The sequence below is a fragment of the Talpa occidentalis genome, unplaced genomic scaffold (genome assembly GCF_014898055.3).
Source record: "Talpa occidentalis isolate TD23 unplaced genomic scaffold, MPIMG_talOcc4v2.1 talOcc4.12, whole genome shotgun sequence".
Taxonomy (NCBI): Eukaryota; Metazoa; Chordata; class Mammalia; order Eulipotyphla; family Talpidae; genus Talpa; species Talpa occidentalis.
In genome coordinates, this window is record NW_023601212.1 from 103,104,262 (window position 1) to 103,130,975 (window position 26,714).

Below are 26,714 nucleotides of genomic sequence, written 5' to 3' on the forward strand. Positions count from 1 at the left end.
AGCTGGACCTGCCCCCCGGGCTCCCCAACCGCGGACTCGGCTACCCAGGCTCCATCCCAGGGCCTCATCCCCCATGCAGCAGGCCCGCTGGACGGGCCTCTTCGGGCGGGGTCTCGGGGAAGGGCCCGCTCGCTCCGGCTGTGCGCCCGTCAGCGTCTCCGTAGCCAAGGGGCTGGTGCCTTGGTCCCTGAGGCGGCTGTTCAGCCACGGACCCCCGGCCCTGGAGCCACAGGCAGCAGAGCGAGGGGGCTGGTGGGCAGGTCAGCCCCACTGTGCTGGGGGCGTTTCCGGGCCCTGCACCTGCTGCAGGGAGCGGGGCAGCAGGGGCTGGGCCAGGCGCCCCGTGCCTGCAGACCCGTCCCCAGTGCACACGTGAGCAGCGCCCACACACACCCCCGCAGGGGACACGCCCACCTGTGCCCCGGCCAGAGGTGCGTCTGGGCAGCCGCCAACGCTTAGCTCAGCCTCCGCCCCTGGGGCTGCCCCTGGGGCTGGGGAGCAGGTGCCTGCGGTGCCGGCCCCCAGGGCCACCCCGCGTCACCCCGGCAGCCCCTCCCACGCAGCCGCCAGCAGGCATCCCTGCCGGGGTGGGCGGCCACCTGGCAGAGCCGCGCGGGGCCTCGGGCAAACAGGCGTCTGGCTCTCGGGGACTGGGACCTCTGCCTGGAGCTGCGGGTCTGCCTGCCCGTGGCACCGTCTCTGCGCTCAGGTGAGGCCGCGGCGGGGGCTGGGCCCCGGCCTCCAGCGCCCCGCTGGGGACGACCTCCCGTCTCCCCGCCAGGTGTCCGCAGCAGCAGCAAGGGGGCTGCAGGCCGGGCTGTGCCCACGTGGCTCCCGCCTCCGGGGCTGCTGTCCGGGTGGTGGGTGAGGCCTGGGGGGGCCTGCCTGGCAGGGGAGGCAGGGTGGGGGGCAGGGTGGGGGCCCAGGGCAGGGGGCGCGGCCCCTACCCTGCCTGCGCAAGGCCGCCCACAGAGGAGCCAAGGGAGGGGTTAATTGGAGACGTGCGGCTCTGGTCCCCGGAGCCCCGACCTGCGATAAGAAGGGCCCCGGGATTTGGCCCTCGCTGCCGCCGCGCCTTCTCCTCCCAGACGCTTGTTTGTGGGGTTGGGTCTCTCCCTGAGGACAGAGGCAGCGGAGGCCGTGGCCCCTGGCCCGGCACCGCACCGGCCTGCGTGACCCCAGGCCCCGGCCTCCCCTGCAGCCCGGGCTGGACCTGCGCCCCCGAACCCGCCCGCCGGCCGGGACGCCCTCGCGCCGCTCAGCATGGGCCCCGGAGCGGGTGAGCGAGCCCCTTGTGGCGGGACCCCCTCTGCGGACAGCAAGTCCGGCGCCCACCCTCCTGAGCTGGCCCTTGGGGCCCTGCCCGGGGGGCCCCCGCAGGCATCAGAGCCGGGAGGAGGGGTAGCACTGGCGACACCCCGCAGGCCGACCCTTGAGGGGACAGGGAGGCAGCGGCCAGGGGCTCGGAGTGGGCGGGGCCCGAGGGCCGGGGCGCCCTCTGCGCACATGCACGGGGCCAGCCCGCGCGTCGGGCTCCCCCGCAGCCCTGGGGGCCTCTGGTGTGGGAGCCCACACACCCCGCTCCCTGCAGGTGTGCTGGCGGGCCCCGGCCTCGCCCTGCTGCTGGCCCTCGCCGCCCACGGTGCGGCGCCCCAGGCCCAGGGCTCCCTGGAGGAGCTGGACGCCAGCAGAGCTGACCTGTGGGCCACGTGAGTCCGTCCCCCCCAGCCCCGGCTCCGCAAGGGTGCGTCTGTGGGCTGGCCCGCCCCCGTCCCCCGCCCCCCGCCCCCCCAGCACTGCGTCGTCGCGGCCACCCCGAGGGGCCTGTCCGGCCAGGGCAGTGGCCCCTTATCGCGGGCCCCAGGCAGCCCCTCTGCTTTCTCCTACTGCCCCCATCTGGCCTTGCGGGCCCCAAACCCAGACTCTGGGTCCTTCTCATGGCTCAGGGCTGCCGCACCCCTGCACCCCCTTCCTGGAGCTGGGGCGGTGGGGAGCAGGCCAGGGCACGGTTCACTGGGCTTGCACAGCCAGGAGCCCACACAGCCCCTCCTGCCAGCTGAGGCCTGCGCCCCTCCTGCCCGGGGCCCTCGGCTTGCTGCCTGGTGGTGGTGGACAAGCGGCCTGGGGACGCTGCCCCCCTGGGCTGGCGGTGCGAAGGCTCCCCTCGCCCCGGCTGCCCACTGCTCGGGACTCCCTCCCCACTCTGTGTGCCCCCCAGGGCCAACACCTCCCTCCTGCGAGGCTTCTGGTGCCAGCCGGCCAGCCAGCTGTCCCGGGACCAGCTGTCCGTGCTCATCAGGAGGATGGAGTCCGAGCGGGTGCCCCTGGGAGCCTGGCAGGTCAGCACCCAGTGTGCGCCAAGGCAGGCTGGGGGCCGGGGAGGTTTCTGGGGGGGTGGGGCGTGGGGGGGGCAGGCAGGACAGGCTCCGGGGGGTGGGGCAGGCTGGAGGGCGTGCCTGGCCACATAGGGAGCTGGGCACTGGGTCCCTAACCACCTGGGGTGCTTCTCTCAGGTGGGCTACCCCCCTCCTCTGTACCACTGGGGGCCTCTCAGGCAGTCTGCCCACAACGTGGGGTGGGGCACCCTGGCCACGCCCCACCCCACCTGCACCTGGCAGCCCCCGCCCTGCCTGAGGGGCCAGCGAGCCCGGGGGCGCCTGGGGTCTCGCCCACGCTCCGGGCTGGCCGCGACCGCTGACGCCCCTGGCGGAGGCTCCTCGGAGGGTCCAGGCGTCTCTGGCTTCCCCGGGCGCCTGTGGCCTGGCTGCACGCGCCCCCCGCCCGCCTGCCCCTCGCGGGGCTTCCAGCGCCTGTGACAGGGCTCGGGGAGCCCCGCGTTCAGCTCACGTGCTTGTGGGGCACCCGGCCCGCCCGGCCCGCGCCCCAGGGCCCGGCAGACGCCGAGGAGCGGGTCTGCGGGAGCCCCGCGCGCGGCGCCCGGTGCTCTCGTGGGCGTCCCACTTTCCTCGGCTCCAGCCCGCGCGCCGCTCAGCCGAGGCTGGGGTATCGGCCCGGGTCTCGGCCCGCCGGGCCTCGTGCTCAGCGGTTTCGCAAATGCCCGCGGGCGGGCCGGGCGCGAGGGGGGGGGCGCACCCCAGGGAGCCCCGAGGGCACGGGCGAGGACGGACGGACGGATGGAGGGAGTGCACGGCCCTGAGAGGCCCGGCAGGGGAGGCCCGGGCGCCTTGGGGAGGGGTGTCCCCTCAGCACCCGCGCAGGGCCGGCCTGGGGGCGATGGGGGGGGGGGGGTGCCCGAAGAGCTTGCGCTCGGCCGGGCAGCGCGCGTTTCAACGGCGTGGGCGGGGCGTCCCGGGAACACCCTTTGAGAACCCGGACCCAGGAGAGGGAACCCCGCGGGCGGGGCCTGGGGAAGCGACGCCCCCTGACGCGCCCCGGGAGAGCAGGGCCCGGGCACCCCTACACGCCCGGGGGACGCCCCCCCCCCCCCCCCGCCCACAGCCTGGCCCGGGCCGGCCTGGTCCAGCGGCTGCCACCCTCCGCCGCGGCCCCTGCCCCCGGCCTGGCCCCCGTGGCCTCTGATGTCTGGCGCGGGGGGGGGGGGGGCGCAGGGGGGGGGCGCAGGGGGGGTGCGGCGGGGCCCGAGGGCGCAGTGACCCGCAGGGTCGCCCGGACACCAAGTCCAGGGCAGGGAGACCCGGGCCAAGAGGGCTCCAGGGGCGCTGTGGGGGGCCAGGGCAGGCAGGGGCCGCGTGCGGGGCGCTGGGTGCCACCCACGGGATCCCAGGGGCTGCATCGGCGCCCCTGCCCCCCACCCTGTGACCCTTGTGAGGACGCGCCAGCGCCCAGCCGCGGGGGTGCCCGGGCGGGGGTCCGGCCCCTTCCCAGGTGGGCCTGGGGCTGAGGCAGGGGCGGGGAGAGGCCTGGGGCTGACCGGCGGGCGGCGGGCGCGCGGGCACAGGGCCCGGGGGGCGGTGCTGACCCGCCCCGCCCGCGCCGCCCAGCTCAGCTGCCTGGCCAACCTGGCCGCCCTGCGCGGCCTGCAAGGCGACTTCGCGCTGCACCCCCCAGACCTGCTGCTCTTCTACAAGTGAGTGCCCCCCGCGGGCCCGGCTCCCCCCGGCCCAGCCCCCGCCCGCCCCGCCCGCCTCCAACAGCCCCTGCCGCAGCCTGTCGCAGGTGAGCCGAGCCCAGTGCCGGGCCTTCTTCCGCCGAGCCGCCCAGGGGGACACGGAGCTGCTGGCCAACCTGCCGGACCAGAGGGCCGCCCTGCGGCGCACGGCGCTGGCCTGCCTGGTGGGCCCCGGGGCGGGGGGGTGGGGACTCGGGGCAGGTGGCCGGGGGCTCCAGATGGGGCTGGGGGGGCCCGGGGCACCTGCACGGGCTGGGGGCAGCCGGCTCCCGCTGACCTGCTGGCCGGCAGGGCGGGGCCCGGCCGCATCTCAGCGCCTCAGACCTGCGGCTCCTCGGGGTGCTGGTGTGCGACATGGACGCGGCCAGCATCGCCGCTGCGGACCCCCACGTGCTGCGGAACCTGCAGCGCTGCCACCGGCTGACCCCCGCCCAGCAGGCCGCCCTCAACACGCTGCTGGCCAGCGGCAGGACCAGCCTGGGGTGCGTGGCCGTCTGGCCCCGGGGGCCTGCTCCGGACCAGAGGGTTCAGGGACCCCCGTGGGACGTGCCCACCGCGGGGGCGGGGGCGGGGGCGTGCGGCCCCCGCCTGACACGGCGCCCCCACCCCGCCCGCCAGGCCTCCGGGCTCCTGGGACCTCGAGGGGCTGCAGACCCTGGGGCCGCTGGCCGCGCACATCAGCCCCGCGCTGTGGAGGCAGGTGCCAGAGGTACGGTGGGGGCGGGGGGCGGCGGGGTTCAGCCCCCCAGCCTGGGGCCACCCCGCAGGCCTCCCAGGAGGTCTGTGCCTGGGCGGGCGCGGCCCCGACACGGCCCCAGGGTGCTCTCCGTGCCCCCCAGCCCGCCGGCCTGGACTTCTTCGGCAGCACAGTGGCCGCGTGCCGGGCCGGCCGGCTCAGCCAGCGCGACGCCAGGCGCCTCGTCGCGGGCTTCCTCGCGGCCAAGTCAGCGTCCTTGCGGCCCAAGCGCGGCGCAGGTCGGTGTGGCCGCCGCGGCCCGGGCACCCGCGTGCCCTGCCCGGCCGAGCGCGCGGGAGAGCGAGGTCAGCCTAGACTGGGGATGGGCTCCGGGCCGCATTCTCGGCCAAGGGCCGCCCGGGCGGAGGTCACGGGCGCCCGACACCGAGAGCGACGTGGGTGCGGGCACGGCCCCGGCCCCCTGACCAGCCCCGCCGCCCAGCAGGGGGCCGCTGCGTCCGGGGCGACATCACGGCGGCCACGCTGCAGGACGACCTCTTCCTGGTGCGCTACGACTGCGCGCAGCTCGAGTCCTGCCTGGGCAGCCGGGTGCTCAGGGCCAACCTGGACCCCCTGCTGCAGCACCCGCTGCCCGCCGAGTGCCAGCGTGTGGTCAAGGCCAAGCTGGCCCTGGTGAGGGGGGGCGGGGCGCGGTGGGTGGCCGAGGGCGGGGGCGGGGCCGGCGCCACCTGACCCTCCGCCCGCAGGTCTACCCGCGCGGCCTGCCGGAGGAGCAGCTGCGCCGCATCACCTCGCTGGTGTACCTGTACTCCCTCGCGGAGATCCGCCAGTGGAACATCACGTCCAGGGACACGGTCGTGGCCCTCCTGGCCTCGGACGTGGCCCTGGGTAACCAGACCGAGGTGGGGCGGCAGGCCCTGATCCCTGGATCCTCGCCCCCTGCTCCCGGGTCCCCTGATGCCCGGCCCTGCTGACCCTGGTCCCCAGCCCCAAACCTCTGGTTCCTGACCGCGGGGGTCCCCGCTCCTCCACCCCAACCCCCGCCCCGCCCCCGCCAGGCGGTGCTGCAGAAGTTCCTGGACCACAACGGCACCCTGACCGGCACGCTGCTGGTGGCCCTCGGGGGCTCCCGCCTCTGCTGGATGAGCCCCGGGCAGATCCAGACCATCCGGCCCTCAGAGTTCCGGTGAGCCCGCCAGCCCCAGCCCCGCGCTCTGCCAAGGTGCGGCCCAGGAAGCAGCCTCAGGGGGGCCCGGGCCGGGCGGGGCAGGGGGAGGCCGCTGACCTCCCGCTGCTCCCCGCCCCCACGTCTCCGTTCGGGTTTCCTCCTCTGGAGGCCGGAGGTCAGGCTGGGGCCTCCCCAGTCCAGTGCGGCCCGTGCCCCTGAGTCAGAGAACCCGCGTCCCGAGGTTGCGAGTGGGCGGGAGCTGCAGGGGGCCGCTGCCCAGCCCTGGCCAGAGGGCAGAGGACGCCTGTGGTCAGGGGCAAGGGGCCGGCGGTCAGGGTGCTCAGCCTCGCCCCCCGCAGGCTGGCCGGGCACTGGACATCTCCGCCTGCCCCCAGAGCCAGAAGAACATGGTCTTCGCCAAGGCCCGCGAGGCCTTCGGGGGCACCCGGACCACGGCTGCCTACTATCGCTTCATGCGCCCCTACTTAGGTGAGACCCGTGGGGGCGGGCAGGCGCCCCACAGCCCCTCCACCCCCTCTCACGGCTCCCCGGCCCCAGGCGGCGCCCCCGTGGAGGAGCTGTGGCGGCTGGCCCGGGCCAACATCACCCTGGACATCGACACCTTCACCAACCTGAATCCGCACGTGCTGCTGGTGGGCTGGGGCCCGGGGCGCCCTCGAGTCGGGGGCGCAGGCTGGGGGCCCGCCAGGAGCCCCCCAGGCCTCTGCCTCACGGCCTTACCCCCGCAGAACCTGAGCTTGAACAACGTGACCAAGCTCCTGGGCCACAACGTGGGGGACCTGCTGCGGGCACGCAGCCACCCGGCCATCAGCATCTGGCTCAACGGCCTCAGCGACACGGCCCGGCAAGAGCTGGGCATCGACAGCGACCTCCCCGCCGGCTCCGCTGACCCCGGCCGCTCCCCCCACGGGACCCTCCCCACCGCTCCCCTGGCCCTCCAGCTCGCCCCTGGCGGTGTTGGGGAGGCCGCCAGCTCAGGTGCGCCCGCCCCGGCCTGCCCTGGCCGTGCCCCGCCCCCCCAGCAGACCTGCGGCCCGTGCCCCTCCCCTGCACCTGCAGGGAAGGGATGGGAGCCCCGGCACCTCCCCCGGTGCCTGCTGCCCCGCTGGAGGACACACCTCCTCTGCCGGCCTGGGTGGCGAAGGCCCAGGTGGGGGGGGGCACTTTCCCTGGGAGTCCTCCCGGGGCGGCGAGGGGCCTTGGGGTGCTGCCCCGGCACTGACCGCTGCTCCTCCCCCCAGGCAGCACGGCCGCGCACCTGGGCTGCCTGCCGCTGGCCGTGGCCCTCCCCTCCGGCCTCCTGTGGCTGCTGATGTCCGGACGCCTCAGGGCCCAGCCTGGACTGTCGCTGAGGCACCGCAGCGGGAACCCCCAAGACAGCCCTGCCCCCCCATGGCACTCGGCAGCCACGGTGCCGGGAGGTGGAGCCCAGGCGGGGGTGGGGGCGCAGGCCCCAGGCCCAGCCAGGCCGGGTGGGGAGGGAAGTGCCGCCCGCTCTGACCGCAGGGGTCGCGGGGAGCCGGGCCCCTGAGCCAGGGGCTTCGCTGCGCTCCGAATAAAGACAGTGACGCCCGCCGTGTCCCTCGCTCTCCCAACCGGCACAGAGCGGCAGGTCTGGCCTCAGTCGCCTCTGGCAGAAGGCCGAGCGCCGCCCCCGCGGCCGCCCCAGCAGCACGACCTCCACGGAGGGGCAAGGCCTCTTTATTGAACCCCAACCCTGGCGGGGCGCCAGCACTGCCCCGTCGGCCCGGCCTGCAGGGTCCCGCAGCGGGGCAGGGCGTGGGGTGGGGTCCTGCTCCCGCCTCCGAGGTGAGCTCAGTTCAGGGTCCCGGCCAGGAGCAGGATGGGGGTCAACGCGAGCGCAGGTCCAGGCCCAAGAAGGTGGGGACCCCTGGCAAGGGCCTCTATCCAGAGAGGGGCTGAGTCAGAGACCTGCGCCCTGGCCCCCCGCGCCCCTCCCCCACCCCTGCGCTCCCCTTCCCTGCCGCCCCCACGTGCCCCCCCCCGTCAACCGCCCCCCCCCCCGCCCCGCACCTTGGCGGCGGAGGTCCAGGACCAGGTAGCCATTGGGGATGCCCCCCAGGAGCCCCAAACCCAGCCGGTCCAGCTGGCCCTGTGGCTGGCGCAAGAGCCAGTCGCGCACGGGGCTGCTGTGCTGCTCGGCCTTCAGGCCCAGCACGTTGGGACCCAGGAGTCTCTGCACCTCGGAAACGGTCAGGGACTGCCAGAGCCCCCAGGCGGCCGTCAGGGCGCCCAGCCACACCCCCGCCGGCCGCCGCGCCCCCTCGGCCCCTCCCTCGGGGCCGTACCAGCACCGCCTCTAGCTGCAGCTTCTTGAACGTAGCTACGTCCAGGGTTAGATTCTGTCCAGCAAGAGCCCGCAGGTCCTCTGAGGGGGCCCCGCCTGCCAGAGGGAGGGGCCTGAGCCCACACGGAGCGCCAAGCCCCCCGCACCCCTGTTCCTGAGAGGTTCTGGGCCCGGGACTGCCGCCCAGTGGGGTTCAGAGCGCGCAGGGTCTCCCCTGCCCACCCGGGCAGCAGGAGGCGGCTGCAGCCTCACCCAGGAAGGGCTTGATCCTCGAGAGGCGCTCAGACCCGCTCAGGTTCCCCAGGGCGGCGCGGGCCACGCGGTAGAGCGCGTCCATCTGCGGTGGGCGGCACGCATCCAGGTCCGCGGGCTGGACGGCCCTGGGGGCAGCGGGCTGGCAGTGAGACAGCGGGGACCTTGCCCCCGCCCACAGGCCCGCACTCACCAGAGCACACTGGGAGGCACTGAGCGCAGCTGCTGGGGGCTGAGGGCACACAGGGAGGCGGGGCAGACAGCGGCCAGGGCGGTCAGGGTGGCATGGTCCAGCTGGCCACCTCCCGCTACATAGCGGACAATCAGGGCGGCCACCTGTAGGAGGAGATACAGAGGGGCCGTAGTGCCCAGGAGAGCCCCTCCCCTGACAGCACCACCTCCACCTGTCCGCCCTGGAAGGCCACCTGGGCGTCCACTTTCCGGCCTTCACTGGCTCTGAGCAGAGACATCACGGTTTCCAGGGATGTCACATTCCACTTGTGGACATCCTCGGGGGTGACCTCCAGGAAGAAGCTCCCCAGGCGCCTGACCAGGGTCTCGGGGTAGCCCTGCGGGTGGAGCTGCAGGGTGGCCTAAGTGCCCCGCTCCGCGGCCAGGTGGCTCACCGCGGGCGGGGCTGGGCGCGCGCTACCTCGTCCAGCTTGCACTTGAAAACGCGGAGCTGCTGGTAGGTGAAGGGCATCAGGCTGACCCGGTCCATCTGCGCGTCCAGCAGGGCCGCGTCCACGCAGGCCTCCAGCTCCCAGTCCTCGTAGAGGACGAGCCTCTCGTCCACGGCGGCCGGGCTCCGCCCCGGGGGACAGGCCCCTGCGGGCGCACGCGTCAGGCTCCGCCCAGCGCCCCGCGAGCGCCTCTCCGGGCTTGTGTGCCCATCGGCGAAGTGGGGTGACTCGGCTACTACGGAAGCTCCTGCGGACCCAGCTGCGGCACAGCCGCAGAGGCCGCCGCGCGAGCCCCCCGCCCCCAGGGCCGCGCCTCGCTTACTCGCTGCGGCCGGCCGGACGCTCGGGAGGACGCCTGCCGGCTCCGGGCGCTGCTGGGACGGGCCCGCGGCGCCCTAGGACAGAGCGCGGCTGTGGGAGCTGCGGGGCCGCCCGGCCCGCCCGGCCTCCGCGAGGGGCTTACCCGAGCTGCGTCCGCGGCCTCCGGAGGCGGCGCCCACCCTGCGGGGCGGGGCCAGGCTCAGGGGCGGGGCCTCGGGAGGCAGCGCCCACCCTGCGGGGCGGGGCCAGGCTCAGGGGCGGGGCCTCGGGAGGCAGCGCCCACCCTGCGGGGCGGGGCCAGGCTCAGGGGCGGGGCCTCCAGAGGCAGCGCCCACCCTGCGAGGCGGGGCCAGGCTCAGGGGCGGGGCCTCGGGAGGCAGCGCCCACCCTGCGGGGCGGGGCCAGGCTCAGGGGCGGGGCCTCGGGAGGCAGCGCCCACCCTGCGGGGCGGGGCCAGGCTCAGGGGCGGGGCCTCCGGAGGCAGCGCCCACCCTGCGGGGCGGGGCCAGGCTCAGGGGCGGGGCCTCCAGAGGCAGCACCCACCCTGCGAGGCGGGGCCAGGCTCAGGGGCGGGGCCTCGGGAGGCAGCGCCCACCCTGCGGGGCGGGGCCAGGCTCAGGGGCGGGGCCTCGGGAGGCAGCGCCCACCCTGCGGGGCGGGGCCAGGCTCAGGGGCGGGGCCTCCGGAGGCAGCGCCCACCCTGTGGGGCGGGGCCAGGCTCAGGGGCGGGGCCTCCAGAGGCAGCACCCACCCTGCGAGGCGGGGCCAGGCTCAGGGGCGGGGCCTCGGGAGGCAGCGCCCACCCTGCGGGGCGGGGCCAGGCTCAGGGGCGGGGCCTCGGGAGGCAGCGCCCACCCTGTGGGGCGGGGCCAGGCTCAGGGGCGGGGCCTCGGGAGGCAGCGCCCACCCTGTGGGGCGGGGCCAGGCTCGGGGGCGGGGCCTCGGGAGGCAGCGCCCACCCTGTGGGGCGGGGCCAGGCTCAGGGGCGGGGCCTCCAGAGGCAGCGCCCACCCTGCGAGGCGGGGCCAGACTCAGGGGCGGGGCCTCGGGAGGCAGCGCCCATCCTGTGGGGCGGGGCCAGGCTCAGGGGCGGGGCCTCCAGAGGCAGCGCCCACCCTGCGGGGCGGGGCCAGACTCAGGGGCGGGGCCTCCGGAGGCAGCGCCCACCCTGCGGGGCGGGGCCAGGCTCGGGGGCGGGGCCTCCGGAGGCAGCGCCCACCCTGCGGGGCGGGGCCAGGCTCGGGGGCGGGGCTGCCGGCTGTGCCTGCCCTCTCCCCCACCCCACTCCCCACCCCGCACCCCAGGACAGACAGAGGGGCCTCCAGGGGGCAGCCGCCCGCCCCACGCCCCCTGCCCCCAGCACTGGACTGTCCTCCTGGCACCCGACGCGGTCCTGGGGCCTGAGCCGCTGGGGGCCGGCCTGGGGCCAGGGACCGCGCCGCAGCTGGGGGGCAGTGGACGCGAGGCCCCCTGGGTCCCAGCCGCCCAGGACGGCGCGGCCGCACTCACCCAGGCTGAGCAGCAGGAGCAGGAGGCCTCTGTGGGCGCGGGGCTCTCCAGCCATGGTCCGTGGGGCCGCCACCTTGGGGTCTGCGCTTGGGCAGGAAGGGCCTGTGCCCCCCACACGGCCGCCCGCCAGTGCCGGCCCAGGTGAGGCTGGGGCCTCCCGGCAGCGCCACCACCTCAGCCCCACCAGCGGACCCGCCCACGGGGCCCTTCCTGTGGGGTGGGGGTGTCTGAGGGTGCCGGCGCGGTGGGTGGGGCTGGCAGCCTCACCCCTCTGGGCGGACGCTGAGAAGCCAACCCCGGGCGCGGCCACCCTCCCTCTCGCCAGGGCTGGTAGAGGGGGCGTCCCCGGCCAGGGCAAGCTCAGGCCCTGTGGGCCCTAGGGGGCCTGGCCACAGCCAACTGGCCTGCCCTCCTGCCCAGCCTGCCCCCAGGCCGCCGGCGCCTTGCGGGGTGATGAGGCCCCCAAGGGGCCACCAGGGAAGCAGCTGCAGCTGTGAGGGGAGCAGCCCCTCCTGGGCAGGCTGGGGCAGCCTAGCCTGTCCTACCCACTCCTGTCCCCCGCAGGAGACCCTCCCATACTGCTGGGTCCCTGGTCTTGGCCCAGACCGTGTTCCCTGCCTCAGGCCTCCGAGGAGCAGTGTGAACAGCCGGCCAGGCGGCACCAGGGCCAGGAGGCCGGGCTGGGGCTGGCTCGGAGGGCACCCGCTTCCCAGGGGTCTCACCCCTTCCCAAGCACGGGGAGCCCAGGCAGGGCCCACGGGAGGCAGCGGGGGTGGGGGAGGAGCTGGCCTGCTCACTGGCCTGCTCACTTGGCCTGCCCCCCGGCTCGGCAGCTGGAGTGCCCCCCACACACAGGACACCCTCCCACCCCTCTTGAGCCTGGGCACTGGGCCCAGCGCAGGGTGACCCTGGCATCCAGGGTGGTCAGCCAACCTGGGCTCCTCTGCCTCGGCTTCCTCCGCTGGGTGCTGGGCGGTGGAGGGTCACAGCCTCTCGGGTCTGTCCAGGGAAACAAATGAGGCTGGGCTGGCTGGGAGCGGCTGCTCCCACAGCAGGAATGTGGGTGGGCCCTGCCTGGCATCAGCCAGTGAAGAGGGCGGGAGAGCTGCCTGGCACTGGTGGGCGTGGGGTCCGGGCGGGCAGCCGTCCGCACAGGTGGGGGAGCTGCCCAGGCCTGGCTTCCTGGCCCCCGCGCCTCCCTTGTGGTGAGACTGGAGCTCCTGGCCTGGGCCCGAGGCGACAGGGAGGCCTCGAGGGCCCGGCCAGCCCCAGCCCCACTCCTGAGCGCTCCACCGGGCCGGGCTGGGGATGCCGGCAGGAGGGCTGCTCGGAGCAGTTTCCGGCCCGTGGCCACGGGGGGCGGACGTCTGGGGCTGTGGGAGTGTCCAGTACTGCCCACGCGGGACACAAGGCCATGGTCAGCGAAGCCGCAGAGACTGAAATCATGCCAAGTGCCGCCAGGCAGGAGTCAGCTCGGGGAGACAGGAGCACACGCACCAGGGCTTCACGGCTGCCGGACAGAAGACGGCGCCTCGGGGAAGTCACGGACGCGCTGGGACCAACGGAGAGGCTGCGCTGCCCGGGGCAAAGAATGCCGTCCCCCGCAGGGACCCCCTCAATGATCCCCCAAAGTGCCCCCAAGTGACCCCCCCACCACAGTGACCCCCGTAGTGACCCCCACGGTGGCCACGCCAAGGCCCCACGCTAGGATACCCTACTCCTGCTCCGGTTCTTTTTTTTTTAAGATTTATTTATTTTTTTAATTTATACAAAAGCTGGGGTACAGGCCAGATGTGCGGGAGGGTGAGAGGATCCACCAGAGTCAGCGGGGAGCAGAGCGGACAGACTGAGGAAATCCACTGCTGAGGGCCAGCGGGCGGCAGGAGAGGTGTGCGCGCCCTGCGGGACCCTCCGGCCGGCATGGAAGCGGCGCTGCAGAGGCTTCACAGAGCGGTGCTCAACCGCCCGCACCACCAGGCAGGCCCTGCTCCTGTTCTTTCTTTTCTTTTTTTAAGATGTATTTATTTCTACACAAGAACCGGGGTACAGGCCAGATGCGCGGGAGGGTGAGAGGAGTCACCCGAGATGCTCCTGTTCTTGAGGCAGAACACACACAGCCCAGACTAACAGAGGAAACAAAACCGTCTCCAAAAAGAGCAGCGAACCAGGCCGGCTCTTCGTGAGGGCAAAGGGGGGCCGCGGGGGCGGGGGGGGAGCGCAGGGGTCCCGGCAGCACATGCTGACTTCTGGGTCCTCCACTCCTCCATCCTGGTGACCCACACATCCGCGCTTGAGCCAATACCACGTTCTGTTTTATGTATTTTTTTGAAGATTTTTAAATTTATGCTAAAAGAACTGGGGTGCAGGCCAGAGGTGGGGGTGAGAGGACTCCCCAGAGACAGAGCGGGGAACAGAGCAGACAGATGGACCGAAGCACACTGCTGAGGAGCAGCGGGGAGACAGGAGGGGTCTGCCGCGCCCTGTGGGCAGCTCCCTGGCCGGGGATGGAACTCAGGCCGCAGGGGCTGTGGACAGCTTCACAGCGCCGAGACGTGGTTCCTGCGCCCCCAGGTAGGCCCCTGAGGCCAGGCCTGAGGAGCACGGAGATGGCCCAGCGGCTGTGGGTCCCAGGGCGGGCGGGGGCTGTGGTCACTAGGCCTGGGGAGCACCTCGGGCACTCCGCCCCATGCAGCCCCCACGCTCCCGGGTCCATGCCTCTCCGAGGCCAGGCGGCCCCTCTGTGGCTCGGGAGGCTGAGTACCCAGTGTGGCTGCAGGGCCCAGTGACAGAGGAGGGTCACCGCCCTGGGCTTCCTGGCCTAACCCCCGGCCCCAGCAGCTGGCCAGGGAAGGAGGGGAAACCTCTAGCCACGGCACTGATGTGGCTGCTGGGTCCTCTGCTTGGACCTAGCACTGCTGGGGCAAGGCCAACATGCCGCAGACAGGTGTGCTCTGGACAGGTGAGCTCTGGACAGGTGAGCTCTGGACAGGTGAGCTCTGGACAGGTTGCTCTGGACAGGTGTGCTCTGGACAGGTGAGCTCTGGACAGGTGTGCTCTGGACAGGTGAGCTCTGGACAGGTGTGTTCTGGACAGGTGAGCTCTGGACAGGTTGCTCTGGACAGGTGTGCTCTGGACAGGTGAGCTCTGGACAGGTGTGTTCTGGACAGGTGAGCTCTGGACAGGTGTGCTCTGGACAGGTGAGCTCTGGACAGGTGAGCTCTGGACAGGTGTGCTCTGGACAGGTGAGCTCTGGACAGGTGTGTTCTGGACAGGTGAGCTCTGGACAGGTGTGTTCTGGACAGGTGAGCTCTGGACAGGTTGCTCTGGACAGGTGTGCTCTGGACAGGTGAGCTCTGGACAGGTGTGCTCTGGACAGGTGAGCTCTGGACAGGTGAATTCTGGACAGGTGAGCTCTGGACAGGTTGCTCTGGACAGGTGTGCTCTGGACAGGTGAGCTCTAGACATGTGTGCTCTGGACAGGTGTGCTCTGGACAAGTGAGCTCTGGACAGGTGAGCTCTGGACAGGTGTGTTCTGGACAGGTGAGCTCTGGACAGGTGTGTTCTGGACAGGTGAGCTCTGGACAGGTTGCTCTGGACAGGTGTGCTCTGGACAGGTGAGCTCTGGACAGGTGTGCTCTGGACAGGTGAGCTCTGGACAGGTGAATTCTGGACAGGTGAGCTCTGGACAGGTTGCTCTGGACAGGTGTGCTCTGGACAGGTGAGCTCTGGACAGGTGAATTCTGGACAGGTGAGCTCTGGACAGGTGTGCTCTGGACAGCTGAGCTCTCACATGTGTGGTCTGGACAGGAGTGTAGTGCACGGGTCCTCCCAGGAACCTGAGCATCACTGCTGCAGGGTGGGAGCCCCACCACCCTTCCTGCTTCTTGCAGCCCAGGGTGGGGCAGAGGGCAGCCCCTGCAGGGCCGGGCTTACTCCTGCACCCTTGGGCGCTGTCCCTGCCGGCAGCCGGCCTCCCGGAGGAGCGGGTCACGCAGGCCTCCTCATTAGCTGCTAATTGCGACGCGCGCATGGCCTCCAGGGCCGGTGCCGGGGTGACACCTGTTGACAAGCTGTGGCGGCCCCAGCGGAAAGGCGGCGCGATGATTATGCCGCTAATGACGCGCTCAGCCTGCAGCAATTTCCTTCACAAATACGCCCTCGCGGCAGCGCCTGGAGCCAGGCCTGGGGGCGCCAGGGAGCCCCACGCGCCCAGTCTCGGGGGAAGCCGCTTTTCCTCCAGCTCTGGGCCCGGGTCCAGCACCCACCGCCGGCACATCCGCCCCTTGGGGCCCTTCTCACCCAGCACCCCACACTCAGGGCTGGAGATGCTTGGAGCAGAGGGGCTGGGGGGTGCCCCAAGTCCACCAGACCCGGCTTCTCAGGGGCCCTGCCTTTGCCCCCACACTAACTCCGACCAAACAGCCCGCACCATCCCGGGCACAGGCGGATGGGAGGCAGCGCGTCTCCCCTCCCCGCTCCCCAGCGGGTGCTCCCTGGGGGCCTGAGCAGCTGCCCCCTGATGGGAGGCCTGGCCCCCCGCAGGCCACAGGCCTCTCGCCCGCTCCCTGCAGCCCAGCCGCCAGAGCAGGGGTACCCTCGCTCCTCCCCCATGTCTGGGAGTCCTAATCCTCCACAGGCCCGTGGAGAGGGCACCGCTGTCCTACAGCCACACGCCTGCCCAGTGCCCCGCCCCAGCATCCACTGGCCCGTCCCACCCGGCCAAGGCCTGCTGGCCGCCCCCAGGCCTCACCCGCCCTGCCCCTTGGCCCCCGCAGGAGGGGCTGCAGTGCGGGGAGCCCACCCTGGGCAGCCACAGGGCTGCCTTGGCCTCGCTGCTGGGTGGCGACCCCAGGGGGCGTGTCCGCAGAGGCTGGCAGGACCTGCCTGGGCGTCTTGGTGGACATGGCCGAGGGTCTGCAGATGGGTGGTCCTGGTCCCAGGTGGCCCTGCCGGGGTCTTTACAAGGCAAGAGGGGACGGACAGAGGGGAGCCCCCAGACGCGGGGCTCAGGGCAGTGCCAGGCCCCGCCCCAGCCCCGGGGAGAAGGGCCTGCGCGCGTGGGGGCAGCAGCCCCACCCCTGCCCGCGTCCTGGCCCCAGGCTGAGGAAACTGATTTCCGCGCTGTCACTCCCTGGTCTGCGGCCCCAGCGGGAGGGCCCCGCGGGTCTCGGGAGATGCGCCCACCTCCCGGCAGGGCCGCTCCAGCGGCGGGACACCCCGGCGAGGGAGGGCGCAGCGCGCGCCAGCTGGCACGGCGGGAAGGGCGCGGTAAATACCCGCTAATGATGATGATGATGAAACAATTTGCAAAATACGGAGCAGGCCCCGGGGCGCCGCCGGCACGGAGCGCCCCAGGGGCGCCGCGGCTAATAAAAGCCCCCGGAGGGGCCGCGGCTCCATGCGGAGCGGCTCCCGCCCCCGTGCCCGGCTCCCGCTCGGGCCTGCTCGGCCGTGGTGCCCGTTCACCGCCGGGCGCCCCGCCCCGCGCCCGGGCTGGCCCCGGAGCGGCCGCTGCTGCGCGCGCTCAGCCTGGAGACGCGTCCCGGGAATGGCCGCCCGCGTGGACGCTGCGCGGGCGCCCAGCGGGGCCTCCTCCCGCCCGTCCTCCCGCCGCCGGGGCAGCCGGCAGCTGCCCGAGGCCCCCGGGCCGGCGGCCGAAGCCTGAGGAGCGGGGGAAGCCTCGGGGCGCCCGGCGGGCGGGGCGGGGCGCGCTGGGGGCCGGGCTGGGGTCCTGCACCCGCCGGCCCCACGCCCGCCTCTGCCTCGCGCCCTCCCCGCGGGCAGCTCTCGCGGCCACAGCGCGGCCCACCCGCCTCTCCTCGGGCGCCGTCTCCCCTGGAACCCCCTGCTCCCCTGGGCCAGCTCCGGGCACGCGGGCTCGGGAGCTGGGGCCCCCATGAGAGTCCCCGCCCCGCGGCGAAGCCCCCAGCCCCCAGCCGCCCCGCCCAGCCCCCTCCCGCTGCCCGCAGTGTCCGCCGCCCTCCCTGGAGCCTTCGGCGACCCCGCCCACTCTGGGGCGCCCCGCCCAGCCCAGCCCTGGCTCGGGTGTTGCGCTTCGGGGTGGGAGCGGGGGGGGGCACCCCGCTCCCCCTGTGCCCCGAGGCCGAGCGAGCGGCAGCAGGTGGGCCGGGCGGCTGGCCCCGGCGACCCGGCAGGTGGAGCCGATGTCCAGTCGCGGCGCTGGGCTGCGCGAGGCTGCGGGGCGAGGGGGTGTGGGCGTGGCCGCGGACTGTGGGGGGCGCAGGCTCATGGGGGTATGGAGCTTCGGGGTGCTGGTCTGCGGAGCTGGCCCCCAAAATAGCAGGAAAGGGTCGAGGAGGCCGTGACCGAGCAACTGGGGTCCGCAGGCCCGAGGCTCCGCTCCAGCGGGGTGTCCCCTCGCTCCTACCTGTGTCTGCTTGGATGGAAAGTGGGTGCCGCTCCGGGCCTGGGCGCACACCTGCCAAGGTGATGCCGCTCCGCAGGCTCCGGCGCGTGGCGGGGAGCCGCACCTGGCCGGGGGAGCCGGGGCGTCGAGGCCGCCTCCGGCCAGGTCCAGGCGGGGCCCACGGCGCCGGCGGGGGGCCGTGGGGGGCCGGGGATCAGGGGAGCGCGCGCGCTGAGAGCCGCTGTGCCCGGGCTCGCCGGCAGGGGGCGCGCTCCCGGGGGACCGGCGCGGGGCGCATGCGCCGAGCGGCGCGCTTTCCGGCAGTGTGGCGGAAGCGCTGGCCGTTTCGCGCCCCTTGGCGGCCTCTGCGCGCGTTGCCCGGCGGCGGTGTGGCCGCCATGGCGTCGCCCTTTAGCGGGGCGCTGCAGCTGACGGACCTGGACGACTTCCTCGGGCCGTCCCAGGTGGGCGGGCGGGGCGGCCTGGCCGGCGGGCGGGCACCCGCCTGGGGCCGGCGCCCGGGGTCCCGCTGCGCCCCCCGCCCGTGCCCCCGACGCCGCCACGCGGGGGACGCCGGAGCGGGCGGGCGCGGGGCGCGGGCGGGCGGGGGGCGCCGCGGGGGGACCGGCCGGCCCTGGGGGCGATGGCCCCGGAGCGGCCCCTGCTGCCGCGCAGACGGCGGGGCGGGCGCGGGGAGGAGCCCTCGGGCGGGGCGGGGCGGGGCGGGGCGGGGCGGGGGACCCCGCGAGCCGGTGCGCGTGCCGCGGCAGGACTGCGTCAAGCCCGTGAAGGTGGAGAAGGGGCCCGCGGGCGGGGCGGCCAGGATCCGCATCGAAGACGACGGCAGCTACTTCCAGGTCGGCCAGGTGAGGCCGGTTCGGTGACCGCCGGGACAGCCGCCTCCGTCGGGCCGCAAGTGACCTGACCCCGGCCTCGTCCCCGCCAGTCCCCGTGGGCAGAACGGGGATCGGGGCCCCGGGACCGCTCTTTTTTAGGGAGAAGACTTCGTGAGGGGTTCCTTCAAATGAAGGGACTCGGGGGAGCTGGGTGCGCTGGACCCCACTGTGCAGAGCAGCAGTGGTCACCTTGAGAAGTTGGGGAGCTCCTGGGGTCCTGCTGGCACAGTGTCACGCCCGCAGCCCCCAGATGGCTGGAAGGGAGCGCTGGCCCTCGGCAGCCCTGGGCGGACCTGGCCGTCCGGCCCTCGCAGAATCGGGGAGGGGCTTGGTTGGGATGGCCCAAAGCCGCTGAGCGTCGCCTGGGCCCCCACAGCCGGTGTCCGTGCCTCTGCCTCCCCACCTCTCTGTGCTGGCGCCACCGCCTTCTCAGCTCCCCACCTTGCCCGTCCTGTGTCCCCACACTGCCTCTTCTCCCTTTGGAGCTGGCTGCCAACATTTCTGTCCCCAGGCCCCTGTGGCCCGGGCTGGTCAGCTCTGACCCTGGCAGGAGCAGGCCACTGTGCGTGGGTCTGACCGCCAGCTGGCTGTGCCGAGTCCGAGCCTGAACACGGGCAGCCGGTGCCCCAGGACCCCCAGAGCTCATGCAGGCGGCCCTCTGCCCACGCTGTCCACCCAGGATGGAGGGGTGCGGAAGCTGGAGAAGGCCCAGGTCTCGCTGGATGACTGCCTGGCCTGCAGTGGCTGCATCACCTCGGCAGAGACTGTGCTCGTCACCCAGCAGAGCCACGAGGAGCTGCGGAAGGTTCTGGAAGCTAACAAGGTACGCGCTGGTAGTTTGGGGATGGTCCTTTAACCCCACCTGCTCTGGGGCCCTGCCCTGGGCCTCTCCAGGTCTCCTGATTGCCACGAGTGCTGGGGCTCACTGCCGGGGAGGCTGGGCCGGGCCCACCGTGCCAAGCAGTGTCTCTGCCTCACAGGCGGCGGCGCCAGGCCAGCGGAGGCTGGTTGTGGTCTCCATCTCGCCCCAGTCCAGAGCGTCCCTGGCCGCCAGGTTTCAGCTGGACTCCACGGACACTGCCCGGAAGCTGACAGCGTTCTTTAAAAAGCTAGGTAGCCACGTGGGGGGCTCTCTCGCCTCCCCGGAACTGGAGCCTCCCAGGCGCTCCCAGGCCGCCTGCCATCCAGGCTGGCCCAGCACTGAGTCAGTGCCCGCCCTGAGAGCCTGCCCCGCCCCGCCCTTCTCCCGTTGGCCCCTTGGCCCCCACCGCGGCTGCAGGGCTGAGCGGGGCGGCCTCACCTCCAGGGGCCGACCGTGTGCTGGACACCACCTTCGCCAGGAACTTCAGCCTCCTGGAGAGTCAGCGCGAGTTCGTGAGGCGCTTCCGCGGCCAGGCTGGCGCCCAGAAGCCCCTGCCCGTGCTGAGCTCCGCCTGCCCAGGTGGGCGTCTTGGGGCTGGGCCAGGCCGCGCGCCCAGCAGCCCTCATCACCCCCGGCGCCTCAGGGACCAGGGAGCCCATGGCGGGACGGGCTGCCTCCCCATCAAGGCCCGCGGGAGGGCGAGACAGCGTGGGGCAGGATCAGACAAGGCTGCTCCCTGTGGCGCAGGCTGGATCTGCTACGCCGAGAAGGTCCACGGAAGCGTCCTGGTGCCCCACCTCAGCACCGCCCGCTCCCCGCAGCAGGTCATGGGTGTGCTGGTCAAGGACTTCCTCGCCCAGCAGCAGGTGACAGCCGGCCTTGCGCACTGGAGAGGCAGGTGTGGGCGCTGCCTGTCGCCCTGGGGAGGTGTGGAGACCTCGCCTGCCACCCAGTGGCTCCCGGGGTGCTGGGTTACCTGGACTGGGTGACAAAAGGCCCTGCTGGCCCGGGCGGCGGTGCTGTGCAGCCTGGTAGGGGAGGAGGAGCCTGACCAGGGTCTGCCCTCCGGGAGCGTGGCTGGTAATCAGGCGCGTCCTCAGATCCTGTGGCCCCGGCCCCACCTCTGCGGCCCCAGGCCCAAAGGGGGCCGGCGGCTGGGTCAGCGCCTGCATGTCCACGCTGCAGCGCGTGAGCCCGGGCGGGATTTACCACGTGGCAGTGATGCCGTGCTACGACAAGAAGCTGGAGGCAGCCCGGCCCGACTTCTTCAGCGAGGAACACCAGACCCGGGAGGTGGACTGCGTCGTCACCACAGGTGGGCCTGCGGCCTGCAGCCCCTCGCGCCGTGGCAGGGGTCTCTGGGGGTGAGAGGGGCGCCTCGCGTGTGACCCCCACGTTGGGCCCCGGACTGGCCATGTCCTCCGGGCTCAGTGCACCGCGGTCTGGCACAGGAGAGGTCTTCCGGCTGCTGGAGGAGGAAGGGGTGTCCCTGTCGGAGGTGGAGCCGGCCCCCCTGGACACTCTGTGAGTCTCCGCTGCAGGGGCATCGGCCTGGGGGCTGGGCGCCCTGCGAGCGGCCCAGGTGGGCATGTGGGGCAGCCTGGGGACACCGGTCGGCCCCGCCTCAGCCCATGCTGTCCCCCGCCAGGAGCAGCGGCGCCCACGCCCAGGAGCCCACCGGCCACCGGGGCGGGGGCTCGGGCGGCTACCTGGAGCACGTGTTCCGGCACGCAGCCCGGGAGCTTTTCGGGATCCACGTGGATGAGGTCACCTACAGACCCCTGAGGTCAGGGGGCAGCCCGAGTAGCAGTAGGCCCTCCTGTGGCCTGGGGCATATGCCCTAGAGCAGGGGCCAGGCAGCCGGTGCGGCGCAGACGGGATTCTCCTTGCTTGGCACGTGGGGTGGCAGGGGCCCCGCGGGGTTGGAAAGGGCTCCCGCGGCGCCCACTGCAGGCTGGGAGGGCAGGCTGTGGCTCCGTGTGGGGCGGCTGCCTGCTGAGCGGGGTCTGGGCCACAGGAACAAGGACTTCCAGGAGGTGACACTGGAGCAGGGGGGCCAGGTCCTGCTGCGCTTCGCTGCTGCCTACGGCTTCCGCAACATCCAGAACCTGGTGCAGAAGCTGCGGCGCGGCCGCTGCCCCTACCACTACGTGGAGGTCATGGCCTGCCCAGCAGGTGCCGGCGGGGGCAGGGCCAGCCGGGAGGGGCGGGGCTGGCGGGGCGCGCCAGCACCCCTGACCTTGCACTGCCCCCCCAGGCTGCCTGAATGGCGGGGGCCAGCTGAAGGCCCCCGACGGCCGGGGCAAGGAGCTGCTGCAGCGTGTGGAGGGGCTGTACGGCGCGGTCAGCACGGAGGCGCCCGAGGACGCGGCCGGTGTGCGGGAGCTGTACGAGGACTGGCTGCAGGGCGAGGGCTCGGAGCGCGCCGGCCGCCTGTTGCACACAGCCTACCGTGCGGTGCCTGCGGCCAGCCCCGGCCTCAGCCTCCGGTGGTAGCCGCCTCGGGCGCAGGCCGGCAGGAAGTCGGGCCCTGAGACCCCAGGGCTGGCCACAGAGGTGCCAGCCAAGACACAGGGACACAGACACTCTGGCCGGGCCTCCCTGACTCACCAGCGGGGCTGGGCCTAGTGAGGCCCGTCCCCCCCATGCCACGGGCCCCAGCGCGCCGCTTCCTGGGAACTTAGAGCGTGGGGTCGGGGGACAGCGCCAGCTTCAGGATCCCGGGAGCAGCAGCATGGCGGTGGCAGCAGAGGCCTGTGCTGGGCACCCACCACGTTGGCACCGCCCCCACCTGGACCTGCGTCTATCATGGCCTGAATCTGCGTGCTTGGGCTGGGCTGGCCAGCGCCAGGCCTTGGCCCCTCCCTCAGGGCCTGTCCCCCAGCCCTGCTGCTATAAAGGATTTCTACATCGCCCCCACTGGCTCCTTGTGCGGCACCGAGACCGGCCCTGCCAGCTTTATGTCCAGTCTGCCGGGGACCGCAGGCACCCAGGGGCCGTGTACAGGGCAGGCAGTGCCAGGTGCTCACTTTCCAGCCAGAGAGGGCTGGCCCTGTGGGTGCTGGGGGGGTCACTCAAGTCCTGCTGCAGTGTGAGGAGGGCCTGGGCCTGCGCTGCCCGGCACCCCGATTGGTCCACCGTCCTGGTGGCTTCGCCCCAGGTGGACGCCTGATGGAGTCATCCTCCTGTCGTGCAGCTGGGGCGCCTGTGGGCCTTGGAGAGCTGGGCAGCTGGCTGGGCTCAGTCATAGCCTGGACCTGGGAGCCCTGTGACCATCTGCATCTGCCCAGACCCATCAAGTGGCGCCGACCGGCGCAGCGGTGGGTTAGCAAGGCTGACCCAGGGATGAGAGACTGAGCTAGGCGGTCAAGGATTCGGCGCAGAAATGACAGACAGACACACTTCAAGAGTGAAGATCTGAATGTGATGTGCTCAAAATCACCATACACTTTCATTCCTTTTCTAACAAGGGATGATTTCATACAAGTTCATTTTTTCTCAGCATGAGATGTTTAGTCACACGCAAGACATTTGCTTCATCATTCAGGGACACGCGATCGACGTGCCATGGCGTGGAAGGCTAAACAATCGCAAGGTTCCGATTAGAGGAATCTATTTCTACACAGTTATTTCTGATTATACAGAACAGCATTTCTCAAGTTAGTTTTTCTTGTTTCTTTCCCAATACCGCTCATAATCAGAAAGTATTAATATTTAACTACTGTTGTATTTTACATTTAACGATCACGAACAGTATTTTTTCTATGTAAGCATTTAATTTTTGTGGTTTTGACTCATGTGAGAAGCATGATGATTATTCCGAAACTACTTTTACCACACACTGTTTTCTTCATCCTGCGTTTCCTGAAACTGATTTTACACATCTATAGAAAAAGTCAAGTAGGTAAGAAAAGGGTGTGATTACAGACTGGTTGCTATGTTGCTGCTTCTGCAGGAACAATGACCAACTGGTTAATAGTTAAACCGTTTTGTTGGTGACGCCATCAGGCTGGTTTGTAGGCGACGCACGGTCTCAGCCAAAAGAAGGGGTTTTTCACTGCGGGCTTAATGCCTGAATTAGGCTTACAGGCCTTTAGCCATTTCTCTGATTTGAGCGCCAAAGATTGCTAACCTACCTTCATCATGATGAAGCCCCTCGGGGACTGCGCCTGTCTTAGGTCGTCAGGAGTCGCAGACGTGAGGCTGGCCAGTGCCTGCTGTAGTCCGCCCCGATCTTACCCGTCATTGACTGTCCAGTCCAGCGCACAGGGGAAGGGGGTCTTATTCACTCGGATGGACTATGTGTCTCAGTGAAGGCCTCCCTCTTTCCAGCAAGGTCACTGGCGTTCAGCGGCAGGGGCTGCCGCAATCAAGACCACTGCCCGGGCACCTGCAGCCTGGGCTCGGAGCAGGCCAGCCTGGCCCTCCCATGGATGGTTGCTGCTGGGCTTCCACCTGTGCGGTCCAGAGGTGTGTTGGGACCACCTTGCGTCCCTCAGCTGGGGGGCACAAGCTCCATGCCCTGCCCAGTGGGGGGCGGCAGGGTGGCCAGCATCTGGGCCAGGACCTCCTGGTGGGCCCACAGCCCATGGTCAGACACCCGTGGAAGCAGCCGGTGCAGCCTGGCTTCGGGAGGCAGCGCAGGTGGACAGCCCCAAGCTCGGGCTGAGGGGAGGGCGTCCTGCTCCTGGCCCACGCTGGCCAGCTTCAGCCTGCAGGTTGGCGAAGCACTCGTTGACACCTAGCCTGGGCCACCTGGCAGGAGAGGTCCCCTGGGCCTGCCCCTGGTCAGCAGTGGTTTTGGGTGGTCTGTGACACCTGCTGCTGGCCCACGATCTCCAGCAGCCCGAAGGGAGACAGGTGAGCTGCCCCCCACCACCACCCCACCACTCCTCCCTGGGCCAGCCAGGGAGAGGGGCCGGGTGCCCCTGGCGGAGCTGGGGTGTACAGGCTCGACAGAGCGGGCAGCAGGCACTGGATGAAGGCGAAGAGGCCAAAGGGCATCAGAGGACATGGAGCCCAAGTAGCCAGGGCACAAGCGCCAACCAAGATTCCCGAGGAGCCTGGCTTCGTGGTGACCAGCGTCGGCCAGGCTGCTTATCCGCCAGCACTGTCCCGCCACCCACAGCCTCACCTCTTGGGCACCCTCTTGGGCACCGCATGGCGTCCCTCGTGTGCTCCTGGATGACCAGGTCCATGCAGTGTCCCTACAACTTCACCGCGCGGGGCCGAGCTCCGCCGCCCCAGCCCCTTCCTCAGGGAGAGGGGCCTGACCCCAGACCCCCAGGCAAGGGCGTGCGAGGCAGGGTCACTCCGCACAATCGCCTCGCGCCCCTCTCCCGGGACGGGCTGGAAGACCCCTGTGCGTCCGGACGCCGCAGGCTCTGCCCACCGGCCGGCGCCGAGCCCGACCCCGACCCTGGGCCGCGGGTCAGGAGCCTGGACCGGGAGCGGCCCCCGACCTGGCCCAGCTCGGGTCCAGCGCGCAGCCTCCCGCCGGGCCGCGGAGCACCTCCTCCTCCACGAAGCCCTCCGAGCGCCGGCTGAGCCCACCCCGGCCCCGGCCAGGACGTCTGCGCCCCCTGCCCCCAGGCTGAGGGCCAGTCCCCGCGCTCAGCCAGCGCCAGAGGCGCCCAGCGAGCTTCCAAGGAGGCGCAGGGCAGGCCGGGCGCCCGCGCAAGGGCCCGTCCCCGCAGCCCGCGCGCTCCTGCAAGCGCCGGTTCCCCTCGCACCGGGGAGCGCCGGAGGCGGGTCTGTGAGGCGGGCGCCTGGGAGGGGCCGCCCCACACGGGAGGCGCCCTCCGCTGCCCGCTGCCCGCCTGCCCTCCTGGGTGGGGCCGGGAGTTGCCAGACCGGACCGACCGCAGCGGCCTTGGCAACGCCGTGCGGGGTCCCCGCAACAGGCCAGGCGGCCGCGACTCACCCCTGGGGCTTATGGAGCGCGCGGCTGGCCCGAACTCCGGGCCTCCCGGCCCAGCGCAGGCCCCTGAGCGCGTGAGTCCTCCCGGGGGCCGGCTGTCCTTTCCTCCCGACCCCGGGCCGCGTGCTTGGCAGACACACACCCTGGGAGGGCGGGAGCAGGTTTGGAGGCCACTGCCCAGGCCTGAGGCCCACCTTGGGGAGTGGGGATTGGTCTCTGCCCAGGTGCTGCCCCAGGCCGAGGACTGGCTGCCCAGAGCCCCTGGGGGCGCCCCGGCCTGGGCAGGCGGCCTCCACACGGCCGGCCCCTGGGACCTGGAACTGAGCGAGGAGCAGCGGCTGCGGGTAGGTGCGGGGCTCCGGGGCGCGGCAGGAGGGAGGGCACCCTGGACACCCACAGGCGCGCCCTCTCCCCTACCCCAGATTTCTAAGGAGCTGGTCGACCTGCGGATCGCAGCCCACCGCCTGCAGGGCCAGCAGGAGGAGGACATCTTTGAGCTGAAGAGCGAGGTGGGCGCTGGCGGGCCTGGGCCTGGGGTGCGTGCTGCCCACCACGTGCCCTGCCGAGCAGGGGTGCTGTCGCCCGCAGGTGCTGCGGCTGGAGGGCCGAGTGCTGGAGCTGGAGCTGCAGGGCTGGGACACGGCCAGGGCGGACCCCGGGCCCCGCCTGGCCCCGGCACAGGCGCGCGGGCAGGCACCCCGCAACCGCCGTGGTGTCCAGGTCTCCGCGAGCGCAGGGGGCATCTGGCCGGGTGGGCCGGGGAGGCTGAAGCGGGGGTGCGGCCAGGGAGGCGGCAGCCACCTCTCCCTTCCGCACAGGAGCAGCCTGCCGGCGACCCGGGCCCCGAACACGAGCAGCAGGAGCTGGGGAGCAGCGCGGGTGTGGTCACCCGGCAGGGGCAGTGCAGGGACCCCGGGGCCTGGGGCCTCCCCCTACCGGTCCCCGTGCCCCCCCTGCCGCAGGGAGAAGTGGACCCGGCGCAGGAGAAGCACCAGGCCCGGCAGCTGGCGCTGCAGGCCCACGTGTGAGTGGGGGCTCACCTGGTGCAGGCGGCTGTCCCCCGAGGCAGAGGCGCCCCACCCCACCCCGGCCTCACTGAGCCGCCCACCCGCAGGGCAGCCCTGGGCCGGCAGCTGCAGGGAGCCCGAGAGGAGGCCAGGACAGCTGGGCATCAGCTGGCCACACAGGCTGTGGTGAGACCTGCTGCGCCGGCTGTGAGGGCAGGGAGGGGTGCCCCCAGCAGTGTCCACTTGTGGCCGTGGACTCAGGGCCGTCTCTGCCATAGGTGCTGTCCACCTGCCAGGACCAGCTCCGCCAGGTGGAGGCCGAGAACGCCAGGCTGCAGCTGCAGCTCAAGAAGCTCAGTCAGGAGTGCGCCCTACGACTGCAGCGCTGCGCCCGGGACGCTGTGGTGCGCGGGTGCCGAGCAGTGGCCTCTGGGAGCACCCGGGCCTGGCCCCTGCCGGCCACCCACCCGCTCCCAGCTAAGCCTGCCCATCTCCTACAGGAGCAGGCTGAGAGGGCAGGGCAGGTGCCCGAAGCCCCCACCCTGCGGACACTCCTGGAGGCCGCCGTGGAAGGCATCCGGGCAGCCCACCGCACCCGCGAGCAGCAGCTGGC

The 26,714-nt window shown here is 72.4% G+C and overlaps 3 protein-coding genes and 1 long non-coding RNA gene across 5 annotated transcripts; 2 read left to right on the forward strand and 2 right to left on the reverse strand.

Moving 5' to 3' along the window:
* Positions 1-73: 73 nt before the first annotated feature.
* On the forward strand, positions 74-7,507 carry LOC119242398 (mesothelin-like protein). Its single transcript, XM_037508119.1, is given in 17 exon segments — positions 74-252; positions 564-709; positions 1,202-1,279; positions 1,592-1,709; positions 2,219-2,339; positions 3,963-4,048; positions 4,128-4,254; positions 4,382-4,572; positions 4,709-4,799; positions 4,930-5,065; positions 5,272-5,459; positions 5,534-5,689; positions 5,846-5,977; positions 6,315-6,444; positions 6,514-6,608; positions 6,705-6,954; positions 7,218-7,507. Coding segments are annotated over 17 exon segments (2,514 nt in total).
* Positions 7,508-7,671: 164 nt separating this feature from the next.
* On the reverse strand, positions 7,672-9,614 carry LOC119242399 (mesothelin-like; the record flags this gene model as incomplete). The annotated part of the gene is made up of 8 exons (XM_037508120.2): positions 7,672-7,880; positions 8,011-8,197; positions 8,286-8,380; positions 8,537-8,664; positions 8,730-8,872; positions 8,962-9,117; positions 9,189-9,364; positions 9,542-9,614. Coding segments are annotated over 8 exons (1,047 nt in total), but the record flags the coding sequence as incomplete, so codon positions are not given.
* Positions 9,615-9,687: 73 nt separating this feature from the next.
* Positions 9,688-12,178, reverse strand: LOC129145563 (uncharacterized). Its single transcript, XR_008551310.1, has 3 exons — positions 11,983-12,178; positions 11,050-11,151; positions 9,688-9,720 (listed from the first exon to the last, which is right to left on the reverse strand). It is a non-coding gene; the product is annotated as an uncharacterized LOC129145563 (long non-coding RNA).
* A 5,627-nt stretch (positions 12,179-17,805) lies between these two features.
* CIAO3 (cytosolic iron-sulfur assembly component 3) lies at positions 17,806-23,548 on the forward strand. 2 transcript variants are annotated; one of them, XR_008551282.1, is made up of 12 exons: positions 17,806-17,880; positions 18,187-18,282; positions 18,992-19,135; positions 19,293-19,425; positions 19,619-19,753; positions 19,922-20,040; positions 20,360-20,489; positions 20,626-20,698; positions 20,823-20,960; positions 21,192-21,349; positions 21,432-23,078; positions 23,507-23,520. XR_008551282.1 is itself a non-coding variant. In XM_037504611.2 (11 exons), exons 1-11 carry the CDS (start codon positions 17,815-17,817, stop codon positions 21,668-21,670), a joined length of 1,431 nt encoding a protein of 476 aa, XP_037360508.1. In that variant the 5' UTR covers positions 17,806-17,814; the 3' UTR covers positions 21,671-23,548. The 2 variants fall into 2 exon arrangements, 1 of the variants encoding a protein (XP_037360508.1); XM_037504611.2 differs by having other exon boundaries at positions 21,432-23,548.
* The last annotated feature ends 3,166 nt before the right edge of the window (positions 23,549-26,714 follow it).